This window comes from Chelon labrosus (genome assembly GCF_963514085.1).
Source record: "Chelon labrosus genome assembly, chromosome: 7".
Classification (NCBI taxonomy): domain Eukaryota; kingdom Metazoa; phylum Chordata; class Actinopteri; order Mugiliformes; family Mugilidae; genus Chelon; species Chelon labrosus.
The window spans coordinates 27,466,784-27,481,421 of record NC_140343.1 but is presented as its reverse complement, the minus strand read 5'-3'; the positions used below and the strand labels follow the sequence as shown (position 1 = coordinate 27,481,421).

At 39.0% G+C, this 14,638-nt stretch overlaps 1 protein-coding gene across 1 annotated transcript; it reads right to left on the bottom strand.

Annotated features, from left to right (window-relative positions):
* Positions 1–6,245: 6,245 nt before the first annotated feature.
* atcaya (ATCAY kinesin light chain interacting caytaxin a) lies at positions 6,246–11,649 on the bottom strand. Its single transcript, XM_084548547.1, has 11 exons — positions 11,439–11,649; positions 9,531–9,589; positions 9,178–9,429; positions 8,538–8,711; positions 8,245–8,347; positions 7,998–8,129; positions 7,514–7,600; positions 7,275–7,373; positions 6,992–7,027; positions 6,746–6,814; positions 6,246–6,608 (listed from the first exon to the last, which is right to left on the bottom strand). The coding sequence occupies exons 1-11, from the start codon at positions 11,513–11,515 to the stop codon at positions 6,575–6,577; spliced, it is 1,122 nt and encodes a 373-aa protein (XP_084404673.1). The 5' UTR covers positions 11,516–11,649; the 3' UTR covers positions 6,246–6,574.
* Positions 11,650–14,638: the final 2,989 nt, after the last annotated feature.

Genomic DNA, 14,638 nt, shown 5'->3' with positions numbered 1-14,638 from the left:
CGACATACGCAAGCATCGTTCAGGGGCAGTCCTCGTGGTCCGACCGGGTCCGACGTGCTCGTGCTCCTTTTTCCGTTGTGCTGCGTGCCTCTTCGCGGAAGCGAAGCTCCCTTGGAACGCCTGACACCGGCCAATCACAGCCCCCGAACTTTCACATATTTAAATATTACTCTGCACCTGCTACTGTCCATCACAGAGGGCACAGCAGATGAGCAGCTCTTCCTTTCAGGAGTCAATCACCTGATGAGATACGTATTGTGGAAAACTACCATTGATGGTGTCTTCTAAACTAAGTGCACTAAAATACCAGCTGTGTAATAGGAAACCGGTGAGCACAAATGTGTACAGATTTTTGTTAACAACATCATAACAATTAGGAATTCAAATCCAGTTGTACTTATCATACTTTATTTAAGCCAAGGCAATAAACTACTATAATCACTCAGAGTTAGTGCACAAATATGTGATAAGTGTCATCCAAGTACAACAAGATGTACTGTTATCGGTGAAGTTTTAGGTTAGTGTGTTGCCGTGAATGTTAATCAAATTAAAAATAAATGGGCCATTTAAGTCTCTGGCAGGAGGACAGACGAATACTCTTCTTTTCTCCCACTCAGTCATGTCCTCAGAGTTTAAAAGTAGCAATACACAACATAATACATAACCTTTAGATAAATATAGTAGTTGAATATACACTCACTTGCCTGTTCATTAGGTACAATAGTGGAAACGAATGCATTATATTGTAACAGTCCTGCCCTTAATCTGAGCTTCATGAAGGTTATGATATTCAGCATTTGTTTAAAATATCTGAGCAAACTGTTCATTAAGGATGTGGTTTGTAGTACTGTTGAGTTATTTTTGGTTGTACCGAGACATGTTTCTATTATTTTGACAATCAAAATCTTACAAACTACATCCTCCAAAATGATCTGTTGAATCACCTTTCTTACACAGTTTCAACATAAACTAAACATTATAGCATTTATGAAGCTAGGATTAAATACAGCACTGTTATACTAATATGTATTTGTTTACCTAATGAACTGGGAAGTCGAGTGTACGTCCCATTGTCAGTGGAAATATGTATTCTTGAAACTGGCATATGTGCAGCTAATTTTACTTTAGCACATTATATTACCCTAGATTTGAAGTGCTTTTGAAGTGTGTCAGGAGTGTGAGGACAGTCAGATCCACCGTGAGGCAGCCAGCAGGGAAACTTACTAACTGGGTCAGATGTCGTGGGTTCAGACAGAGTAATATTCAGCACACCTGACTCTTTATTTACTGAAACAAATGTTCCAGTTGTGGTTGTACAGTGTGTATCCATGACTGAGCTTCAAACAAGAGTCAATGCTGTAGCTCAATAAAACACCGCCCCTGTCCAAAGATGCGCTCTTTGCGCCAGAATGTGTGTGACCTGCATGTTTCTATTTGTGTTCACGTGCAGGTCATGGGTCAACAGTTGCTATTAGTGTGTGAGGTAGAAGGGTGTGATGGGTGAGTCATGAGACAATATTTAGGTTATGTTACGTTGCTAGGAATACCTTAATCTAGGAACCAGTCTAGTCAAGCTTCTAGTCCCCATTTTCTTGTCTTCACTAACCCTGTCCAGACATGCACGCCATCCTCTGAACAGGCAAGGTCACACTGAAAAGCAAGGTACCAAAAAATAAGAAAATACAGATACACAGTGAAATAATGAATAGACTGTATTTATGATACTCTGAAAAGACTGAACAGCATATAACCCAGGATAACTGTCCATTGCTAATAGCAGATTTTACTACTTATTGGTTGAAAACATAAAGCTAGTCATTTAGTTTTATTGTAATCTTATTTCTCTTTTGCTCTAAAAAGGAACAGCAAAGTCTTCTTAACAGCAGATGTATAGACATGTAACAGAAGTATAAGTGTAATATAAGAGCATCACTCCCTTTTCAGTGGATTTCACTGGAATATTTTCAGTGACCTGAACATTTACAACAACCTTATTTTAAAATAAAATTTCTAGTGCAACCATTTGGGGGAACATGACTGGTCCCCGATCCTATATGAGATGACAATTAATTAATATCCCTTATATTGTAAGTTATTGTTATTATAAGTTATTGTTGACCCAATACAAGTCCAGTTGCCTTTTTATAAACCTTTTTTGGATATACCATGACCTGGATGACTGAGAACCTTCACAGACAGACCCAGTGACACCAATATTGCAAATATGTCTTCCTCTTTCCATGTATGACATCTCAACAATGAACATTTTGAAATTTACATAAAAACCCATTTAGGAAGTGGCATTGTATCGTATTGTAGAATTCCTGTTGTTGAGTAGCTTCAAATAATGCGGCATGTGTTATTCTGTGAAAAAGTCCTCAGCCCCATCACAGAACCAGGAAGTGTTTGTTTCTATAATATACCGTGGTTTACAGTAGACACAAGAGTAACTTCATGAGTTCAGTTTAAGACTGTCCACTGTACAAAGCCAGAAAGGAAAAGAAGCTGACCAGACTTTGGAGGGGAACAATTTATTCAGTCAGATTTACAAGCAGAAACAATCATGAAAACTCAGGGACCCATGAATAATTTGAATGATCATTTTACAGCAGATGAATGGAAGGCAAATCATTTGTAATAATATAGATATTGTGCTTTTATATTCAAAATGAAGAGTTTGATTTGAAAAGATCCCACCTGCAATTTCTATGCAAGCATTCCTAAAGATATTGGTGTTACTCACATATAATCCAAGATAACTAAAAAAACAAACAAACAAAAAGTTGTTTAAAGTCTACATTTTACATTCCTTCACTTTTCTGGATGTCTTGAAAACATTTGGATCAACAATAGGCAGCGAAGTCAGCCAGCAAACCATAAACATGGAGGGATCTTCTGCTTGTGGTATGACAAGCTGCTGTGCTGGCTGCTCCAAGGACAATCTACGCTCACTTGCCAAAACATTAGGTACACCAATGAAAACTAATGCACTACATAACGGTCCTGCACTAAATCTTTTGCTTCATGATTGTTATAATGTTCAGTTTATGCTGAAACTGTGTAAGAAAGGTGCAGATTCAACAGTATGATCATTCTGGAGGATGTAGTTTGTGGTGCTGTTAAACTGGACTGCATTCAACACTAAAGTGTCTCTGTGATTTAGCCTAGCCCACTGACTAAAATGGGCGTGTCAAAATAACAGAAACATGTGTCAGTACAACAAAATTCAACAGTACTACAAACCACAGCTCTCTCAGTTATTCGTTTTCACCAGGGTACCTAATGAAATGCCAAGTGAGTGTGTATTTTATGTAAGCACTCAGGTTCATTTTATCCTGCTCAAGAAAGGCAACAGAACAAGAGGGAAGTCAGAACTGAGATGGCACTTTAGAAACAGACTTTCCATGTGTAATATTATCCGTACCAAAGGACACAAACATGTCCTACCAACAGTAACACAAATGCATGACATGACTCATGCTAACAACAACACAAAATATATTTTAGGAGAACACATTTCCTCCTAAATGTAAAACTACCGAATTAATTCTGAAACTATTCAAGGATTATGTTAGGATCCAATCGTGCAAAACAATATCAGCAGTACACAGGCAATACAATTACGTAGTTCTTTAGAAAAATAAAAACTCTTCTGCCCTCGTGCTACAATAAATTCAACAGATGGAAGACATGAGAGAAAATCAAAACGGCCAATCCATAACTTCTGGTAAATATGAGAATGTGCACATAAAAAGAAAACAGAGCAAATAATAATCTAATTCTCCACCTGGGCAGTAAATGAACTTTAGTGATTTGATATGAAATTTCAACTTCAAGATTCATGTAGTCTCTACCTTAGTTGACAACAAATGTTCCCATATGAAAAAGATCTATAAGAATTACAGAAATGTGCATTTTATACCTTTATATGCATTATATGCATACATACAATGGTTGTGTACTTTGTCTTGATAATTAACACTTTTATACAGAATTTATACATAATTATTGGTCAATTTTTCATATGATAGTAATGTATTATTTAATATGTTGTGCGATCATTGTCAAATCATCACACACAAAATAAACAAAATACACAAGTATTGCATGAACTCATCCTGGATTCTTATAGATTTTCTCTCACAATGCAACAAAAAACAGTCACTCAAGACGGCTGAGGCACATCATAACACAAGCTGCAGTACAGGTGGAAGGGCACAAACTTCACAGAGTTAATAGGACCAAAAAAGAACAAACCATCCCTACATCAGTGAATGTTAGTACTTTTGGACATTTTAAAAATATTAAGACAGCAACAGCTTGAAAGGCCATATAATACAGCAGTTATGAGCAAATAAAAAAAAGTAAAGGCATTTGACTCATTGGAAAACCTTTGATATTTGATTCACATGACGTCATCATATTGACCAAAGCATCAGTGACCTTGCTGTTATGCATCATCTCCAGTCCTGCCAAGATGAAATCTTTCAGGTTAATGCTCTGCAAATTGTAATATATTCAAAGACTGGCCCTCAATTCTATGTGCATTTCCAAAGACAAGCCTGTAATCTTTGTATTTCATCATGATAAAACATCAGTACGAGCTACATAATAGGCATCAGGTTAATGGATGAAGGAACTCTGCAACAGCTTCCAGTAAAAAACAGTTCCTGTAACAGAGCAGCTACTTCCTTTGTACATTTTCAAGTTGGGATATAAATTAAGGAGAGATTTCCCGTCGGGGGAAACTGTTGTGGGACGGTGAATTCTTTCGAATCGTCAGCTGGATGTTGCTAAAACAAGGAAGCATGTGTTGACTGGCTGGATCCCTGCTTCTCAAAGGCGTCATGCTCCGCACTTCTGTCACTCTCTGCATGAACAAAAAGAAATGTTGCATCTGTCTGGATGAGTATACAAGACATTTCACTGCTCTTGTATCCTGATCACATTTAAGCTCATGTACTGAAGATGTGTGTACAACGTTGTCTATGTTTGGCGGTTTTAAGGAATGAAACTAGCTTTCACCATGTCTTATCACCGTGTCTACGCTATTTTGGGGGAAGTAATTGTTATGTAAATGAAGGGACATGGTCTGAGAACAGGTTGGAGAAATAACCTCAGCTGCTCTTTGCATTCACACACTTAACTCCAAGAAACACATGTCCATGACCTGAATATAAAAATGACCGCTTGTAATAGAGATAAAGCCACAGACCTTTATGTTAGTAGTTATATATTAGCATGACTGGATGCTTCAGTGGTTTAACCTTTCTCAGCGTGGCAAAACTAACAGCTCGACAGCTTTCCTGTAAATATCCTTTAGCCAGGTGGTTCCAACCAATTTATACATTCTATTTGACACTAATAAATCTCTGGAGGGTGCTGGTGTTGTTAGGACTATAAGGATATGAGGAATTAAAAATAACAACTTTACCTCAGCTTTTGAAGGACATCTACTCAGACACATGTGCTCTGAGTTACTGTATTAACCATTTTAGTAGAGAGCTAGGAACTACAAACTAACACTGTGCAGCCAAATAGGTTTCTAACCGATGGAATCTTATTCTTAATTGTAGAGTAAATCTGAAACATATGAAAGCCAGCAATTTAGAGATAGATGTGTGTGGGTTTTTGCAGTCATAAGGCTTATATGACCTAGATGTCTATAAGTATACAGTTAAAGTTTCCACTTATAGAGTCCACTTGTATATCCTCTGTTTATATATTCTTCTGTGTGTTTTGTGTATTAATATATTGTAGTAGTAGTTGCAGTTGAAGTATAAGTAATTAATGTCTGTCATGTTGAATCTTGAAGTCAGATGTCAGCTTAGAAACGAAGAAAAAAAAGACATCTAATGACAGAACGTATCTAAAGGCCTGTAAAACCTTAAGCAGACCAGCCTTAACACGCAAAAAAATATTAATGGAAACAATTAAGAATGCAGCAGTCACATCCCCTATAAACCCCTGCAACATATTTATCCAATTTGTATGCAACATTTAAAGTATATGGCCATAAAACTGCAATATTTGATTTCTCGATTTCTGTTCATTTAAGACTAACCAATGTTGTAATTCATTAAGTGCACTAGTGAAAACAAATGCATATGAATATAACAGTCCTGCACTAAATCTTAGCTTCATGAAGGTTACGGTATTCAGCATATGTTTGAGAGCGCTGTTGGTTCAACTGTGTTTCATATTGTAAACTGCAGTTTATAGTATTATTGAATTATATCGTCTTGTACTGACATATGTTTCTATTATCTTGACCATCTCATTTAAGTCAGCAGTCTAGGCTAAATAGCAGCAGAAACTCACTACATCTTATAAATGATACCACATTGTTTCAACATAAACTGAACATTATTCCTGTCCTAAAAAGGGGACTGAGTGCAGAACAGTTATATTAGAATGCATTTGTTTTAACTAGTGTACTTAATGAACTGGAAAGTAAGTGAATGTATTGTATATTGAAAAAAATGAATGCCTGGCTTGAATCTGTGTAGAGAGTCATCTTGTGGCTAAAACAAGAAATACAACAGTTGTTACCTTCACCGCCAAAGCTCAGTCCTCATAATCCTTGATTCAGAATCATTGATTTTGGCCTGGAAATGACAAAGTAAGATGCTCTGAGCACTTTTAAAAAGTTAGAGGGTTCACAATGCACCAAAAACTTGATGAAGGTCTGAACTAGTTAAATATCCACTGTAAAAATATGACAAAATCCAGTGAAGACCAGTACCGCTCAGACTTTTTAATTGGCTCCTGTGGGACTGAGTGCTGCTCCTGCTGTCTCTGCTCCTGCTCCATTCTACAAACACACACACAGACACACACATACTTATTGTACTGTGTGCTCTTGTGCCGATACCCATTTGGTGCACCCTTCTGCAGCCAATTTATTGAGGCTAAATGTTTAAGCTGCTTCGATTTGAATGCAATCCTACATGAGTAATGTCATCAAAATTAGACTAAAACTGTACTTTACCTTTCCCTCCGGGCTTTAATCCTCTCCTCATCAAATCTGAAAATGAATAACACTGTTAAATCACAAGGTAATTCCTGTCATCTGAGTCCTAATCTCATTTTATATTTATTCAAATAAGATCATGGCAGTCTCATTGTCAGTTAGATTTATATGAATAGTAAATTTCACAGTTCAAAAAAAAAAAAAAAAAGAAAAGAAAAATCAAGCAGGATTAATTGGTGCCTTTAGGTTGAGATTCACTCCTGCAGCTCATTTTCTCCATCTAGTGGTCTGACATACTTACTGCACCACACACTCAGGAACATGGACGTGCTCCATGGGGACAATCTCTGCTAATTCATCCAGACTGTGGACATACTGGATCTTATTCATGAACTTCACACTGCAGAAAACAATGGGAAAACAAACACACTTACAGCAGATACTTTTTTTGCTTATGTACAGTAAAAAATGAAAACTGCACAATAGGTTTTGTGATTACGTCAGGTGAAAACAGTAGTGTGCTTGGCTTGCTTGTGTTACCTGATGAAAGGCCTTGATATGGCCAGGACTGTGCGTATGAACCATGTGGGATGAGCGATGACCAGAGACTTCAGGTTCTTTCTCAATCTGCCCAAAACACAAATAAAAATCCTCTCAGTTGACTATTCGGCTAACCTAACAGCTGGGTCACTGTTTAAAGGTTTTGCATAGAGCAACACATTAGATATTACATAACGCTTTTCAAATCATGTCCTGGAAACTTATTTATTTCCTACTGTAAATAGAACTGAGTGACCTTCAGTCTTCTACTGACTGGCAGCATGTGACAACTTCCATTAATCTGTCTTTCATAACTATCAGTGTCAACGTCATGCATATCTGTCTGCTGATAGAGAACAAAGCTCTGCAGTATAAATAGAAGGGTATGCCCTATTAGATTCATGTCATTGACAATATTTTTATTATACGCATGCCATCAGTCAGTGCACTGCAGTAGTTTTGCAATAGTTTTTCCTTTCCCTACCTTCTGTCGATCATTTGGTAGCATTTCTTGAGCCAGCTGATGCCAGGCATCTTACTCCGAGGAGTGGCTCCGTTCATGTAGATGATCAGGTAATCTTCAGCCACAAGCATCTCCAGACTGCTCACCACATACCTTGAGAACAGAGGAGGAACAATTTCTTATTGGGTTATCTCAACTATGTCGAACAGAAGTGTAGGATAGCAAAGTCTGGATTATAAAAAGTGTCAGCCGAGACCGACAGACTCACAGGAAGAGGTTTTCCATGATGTAGTGGTAGTCTGCACAGCTGCTCTCAGGCAGGTAACACGCAGAGAACACAATGATGGCATTCAGGCCTTCTCCATAGTAACCTGATGAGAGAGGGTTTCAATGTTAATAATGCTTCAGGTTGCTTTGATATCTACGGTATAACCTTTTTTAACCTTTAAAAGATTACATCTGTGGTTTTGCATGTTTAACTGCAAACTGAACTGTGTACATGCAACATCACTGGAACATCACCATTACAGAATTATATGTATAATCGGCCTTGATACTGACCTCCGTGTGTGATGACCCGGAGGTAAGGTCTGATGACCTGCATGTCTATACGATGCTCCTGTTCTCCGATGATCACCGTTCTCCACAGGCGTCCATTGTTTGTGTTCCCATCCTCACCAGCTTCCCCTGAACCGTCACCAGGGCCTGCTTTGGCTGAGGCCACAGGTGTATCATCTGGAGAGACACAGGGAGAGTTCGATTTTTTGATTTGAACATGCTGCACAGTTTTAACTTACAGAAAAGGTTCAATATAATGTGTGTAAGCTCCTTTAAAGGGTGGTTATTTTCATCAATCCTAACTTCTCAAATAGATCTTTTATATTGAGCCTTTGAAATAAGATTAGTCTTAAACTGAGTGAGACTATATTCACTTGTACTCTATTTCTATTATATTACTGTTGTGTAAAGTTTAACAGTAGTTTAAGATCATCTCAGGTTTGTTTTGGGTTAAAGACCCGTCTGTGTTGAGGATTTAAAATGTGGGTTTATGTATGAACATTTCTGATTACCACTCACTGATCAAAATATTACAAGATTAATTTTAATTTACATAGGATGTGACTTAAAAAAAAACAACAACACTCATTTAATCCGGAGGTAATAGTGACAGGACCACAACAGTCAGCAGGTATGAACAAACCTTCCCACTCCAGGTCGTTGCCATTGGTGATGAACTCCAGTGAGTCTGTTTCATCTGGCGTATCAATGTCATCAACATTGATGTCCAGGTCGTCGGGTGTGTCCAGGAAGTCATCGGACAGCAAGGAACCTTCACTTTGATCCAAGGACAGGTTCATATCCGGGGCAATCAATGTACGCCGTTTCCGATGGGATGAGGACACACCGCCGCCGCCTCCTCCAGGTGGGCTCACATTCAGTGAGTTAGGAGGACCTGCAGCAAGACCAGAAGTAGAGAAGGGAAACCAGATCATTGACCATTCAGTGACCATTCAGTGACCATTCAGTGACCATTCAGTTGTCAGTGTTACTTACAGGCTCCGTCATCTGTCAGACCACAAGACGGATCCATGTCACCGTACTCTGGTAGTGGTCTGGAGGGAAACATACAAGTTAAGGCAGTTTTATCCAAGACCATACACTAGTCTGTAACTCAGGGCTCACAATATGTATGTAACATTGTGATTAGAGTTGGTGTTGTCACTGATCTGGCTGAGCACTAAAAAAATTAGCAGAAGAGACTTGGGATGGTTATTAACGTATCTCTGGGGGGAGATGAAGATTACAGGGCTGCCAGGCAGGGTGTGAGTCAGAGCAGAGAGGGAGGGGAGGAGAAATAGAGGAGAAAAGGAGAGGAATAGATGACGGGAAAAAGTGCGTCTCTGCATACAAACAGAGTGGTGCGTCTCAGTTTCACTTTACGCTGCATGTTATTTACTGTTGACAGAATGAGGAGCAGACAGGAGGAGAGAATCTACTTGCTGTGCATATGTCTGTGTCGATCCGTGTCTATGCAAATTAGGTCAAATGTGCTTTTCAGTGCAACCAAGAAACTAAACATGTAGTCGTACAGCTAAATGGTTAAAAACGCTGCAGCGTAGTGTTGTTTAGCAGAGAGGGTCTTAGCTGCGATCTTGTGAAAGCCAAATGCTTCATTCTCCCATCCGTAGGAGGAAAGTGTGTAACAGCGTGTGCTCCTCCTGAGCCAACAACACTGGCTTTAGCCCAGAGAAACAGGCGCTGACGAACAATCTGAATCTATTCCCAGATGACCCCTGCAGTGATTGCTAGTCCGATGCTTCCTTTGTCAAACATGAAGCCTTTTCTGCAAAAACGCTAACAGACCAAGGGGGATTTCTGTTTCAACAAAAGCAAGCGCATCTCTTTTGTTCCTGTTTATAGCTGCATTGTCCTTCAGCCACAAATATCAAGATGACTCAGTGTTGCTTACCTTCCAGAGAGAGAGGGCTGCTTTTGTCGATGCAAATCAGCTTTTTAACCTCACATACGTTTGCTAATTCATTCCCTTTCTTCTCAGATGATAATAGAGAGACTAGAGCAGAGCATCTCGTTGATTCTTCCTTAATATTAAATATGTCGCTGGCTATTCCTCTGTCTGTGCCTGTCTATACCCAAAACCTGCCACCATTTTCCTGGAGTGGTGTTGTTGATCGGTACTGCTGTTGTGTCACATGACGTTGCCTGAGACCATTTACAGACAGCGCTGCACCTGCTCCCTGGCTTCCTGCCTCCCCCATCTGACGATGGAGGAGGGAGGAGGAGGAGGAGGAAGAGAGAGACCAGCGTTGACTGTCATTACACTTCTCTGCACATTAAGTTCTGCATCCAAACCTCTGCACAGCAAATTCCCACAATTTCTAAATCACTATGCCCTCATCTTATGAAGCTTTACGAATCATTCTTTGCTCTTCCTGAATCATCTTTCTTTTGGATTCTAATCCTGCTTTAGACAAACATCAGATCTCACTTTAAACACAAATTTAAAGGTCAAACTGGACTAGAAACCATGGTGTGAAAATCATTTAAAATCAGTCATTTTGAAAGCTACAATCGTACATTAATTGCTCCACCATTGCTTATAGAACAGGACCAAAAAGGCCATTATAAAGATATGCCAGTCAATTCATGGTAGGAATAACTAATCATAAAGAACCCCTTTTTAGAAATGATTCATTATTTAACTGCTTAATAAATTGAAAATAATGTGACATTCAACAGTAACATTAAATGTGCTGCATGTTTTGATATACACAGTCATATACCACATCATTTAAGTCCATTTCCATATTTGATAAGTGCGTCTTCTTGCCTCTGCATCAACCAGTCGCTTAACGTTAACAGAAGCACAGACAAATTACGACGATGATGAAGATGATGATGATGAAGATAATGTTGGTGAAGTAGAAAGTAAAATGAGCCCACCTGGGGAAATCTTCATCCTGCCACTCATCTTTCACTTCCATGTTCTCCATTCGTAGAGTTGCTTCTGTGGTGCCCATCCCTCAGAGAGGAGAGCAGGGGCCTGGAGGTGTGATGAGAAATGTTTATTAATTAACACCATTTACAGTAATGAACTAATAAGTATAAGTATACTAACTGCACTACAGGAACATGTGTTTAGGTAAGCACTGTGGTAGGATTTTATCCAAATAATTTACTCTATTACAATTTTAAGGGAGCTGAAACCACTGCAGGTCACATGGTCTTCATCTCCCTGCCCACAGGAGCACATGTGAGAGGCATGTGACTGATTCAGATAGAGCCCATTTTCTGGGCTTGACTCTCCTCAGAAGTAAAATATTACAAACATAATTTCTTCCTGGGTGGAATTCAAGAGGCCAACGTGGAGGACAACATTCAGGACTAATCCTCCCTCACTGCTCCTTAATCCTGCCACTCTGTCTTTTGATCTCAATTCACACTGAGGATTTATGTCACCAGCAGTATTCATAGGAAAACTTCAGATAACATTCATTGCTTTGTGCTTTTGAGGTTGAAGAGGATGACGAATGTTTTCAAAAATACAGTGACTGCAAATCTACTGAATAATCATTAGTGATGTTAACACCTCCTCTTCTCTTCTGCAATAACGGATTTAACACAACAATGCAGATGCATTATCACAACATAATAGTGAGACATTAATAAAACCAGTACAGGTCTGTTTTGGCTACATGAGTAGAACTGGGGATGTTTAATTAGACCTGAAGTCATGAAATTCATGATGTTTGATTTCCACCTCTGTGTTGAAGGTTATAACTGGAACCAGACCAAGATGAGATATAATTACTAGGAGCGGAGTGGTTTCAGTGGTTTCTGGCAACAGCACTTGTGGCTGAGTATGAATTGGAGGATAGCCAAGTCTCACATAGAGGAAATAATTCATTTTCACAGGTCTTTTTTTAAACAGAGACAACAGATAAGAGAGTGCACCATGAAGTCAGCCAGAGCAGAAAGAATGACAGAGAATAAATTATGGAAATGACAATTTAAGATTTAAACAAAAATAAAAGACTATATAGTATGGTCGGTGTGCATATAAGATGTAACCCTTCACATATGTCACTGGGAAAAAAAAATAGATGAGAATGCATGAGAATATCAGCAGTATAATTCTGCAAAATCAATCACCACCAAATGTGCAGTGATTCACCATCACAGAGTAAATGGCTCTACACTCACCCATCACCCAAAATGGAACATCCAACACAAAACAATAGGCTCCACTTGTTAATGGACAATCGAATGTGCATGCAGTCTGTGGAAGGTGTCAGACCTGTGCAGTGAGCAGAATATAAATATATGTATGTGCACATGCATACATTCATATTGTAGCTGTACTCACACGAGAAGCGTGAGATCCCCTTCAAATCTCTCTGTGGTCCGTGCCTGAGAGTCCGTTCCTGCTCTTCAGTCACAGATGCAAAGATGTGAGCGGAGACAGTCTCTATCCTCCACATCAACAGAAAAGCATGGGTCACCCTGAAATTCCTCCTCTTTCTCCCTGTCTTTCATTCATTCACACACACACTCATGCACTGACACAGTCATACAGTGTCCTCGATGTCAGCAGCTAGCCAGCGGCAGGTGTCTGAAGACAGGGGGCACCTCTGTTGTGGACCCCACCACCCCCCTCCTCCTCTCCTTCGCCTCTGGCCACCTTTGTTGGGGAAAGACTGGCCGTGAAGAGAGAGCCGACAGCCTGCCTCTCAGCTCCTACGTCCACACACCCAAGACACACAATTCTTTTAATGGGAATGCATCTGCTCTGGCATCACGATCTCTCTCTTTCTTTCTCCATCTCCCTCTTTTCTCCTCATGGAGCTCCAAATACCTTTGGAGTATCTTTTCCCCTAAAATCAGTCCAAATCCCTCAATGGAAGCAGCTTATTTATCCTTACAGCAACTTGGAGAAAATGAGCACTGGTCTCTGTGTCCATTTACTTCATTGGTTAATCCTGCTGTTGTTTTCGGTGGTCTTCTATGTGGCTGCTGTTCCCTGGCAACAGCATCTCTCTCCATCTATATCTCCCCACCCTCTCTGTCTCCTTTCCCCAGCCTCTTTCATACTACACCACAACTCTCCACACAACATTAATTATTCAGTCCCTCACTTCACTTGGTCCCGATCATACCACCCCTACAGTTTCCTTTTAATAGGTGCATACTTCAATATTTTTTTCTACTTCGTTTTCATAAATCTCTAAAACAACTTCAGACTTGTTCAAAACTAACAGAATGCCAATAGTTTTCAGGATTTTAACCCTTTAAATGCTAGTCTAATGATTAGAAATAATTCATTTTTTTTTTTTTTTTTTTTTTTACAAAAACAAACAAACAAAACAACAACAACACAGAAATTGAATTAATTTCAGTAAAATACAACAGTAGGGGGACGAGGCTTCCTGCAGAAATGCATGCCATAAAATGATCACTAAATGAAGAAAAAATAAAAATAAAAAAATAAAAAATGAAAGAAATGTACAAAAATGCCCGAGGAGGGCATAAGGGTTGAAAATCGCAAGGTCATTTTCATTTTTATGTTAGCGATTTGGGTGTGTATTTCCTCAAGCTTTTACGACACACTGACATGACCTCAATGTTATTTTAACTGATTCACTGAATGATAGTTTAGTTTGTGTTGTGCTTTATCTTAATCTAGAGTGACTCACAAACACACACACGACCCACACGACAGGCGACTGACAACCAGCCATTCAGCAAAAACCGCAGGAGAATATATAAACTGAGCAAGATAGTTCACTTCAAACTACTTCCGACGGAGCTGATGTCCTTTTTTTAGACAGTATTAAAAATCAGCAGTTTTATTTGTGGTATGTAAATTAATATTATCAATAATAATTTATAATTACTGATTAAATGTAACAATCCCCTCTTTCTTTTTTTTATTATTTTCATTTCAATACGCCTGGATTTTTAGCGTTTCTTGCGAGCAAAGGCCTTTCTAGTTTTGTGCGCATGTGCAAAATTCGTCAAACTGTATTATATTGACTATACAAGTCAAACTATATATCGTAGACTGTACTGGATACTCGACTACTAATGAAAATCGACATATACTAAAAATCTGCAACAAACTTAATAAAATATACGCTTTCGCT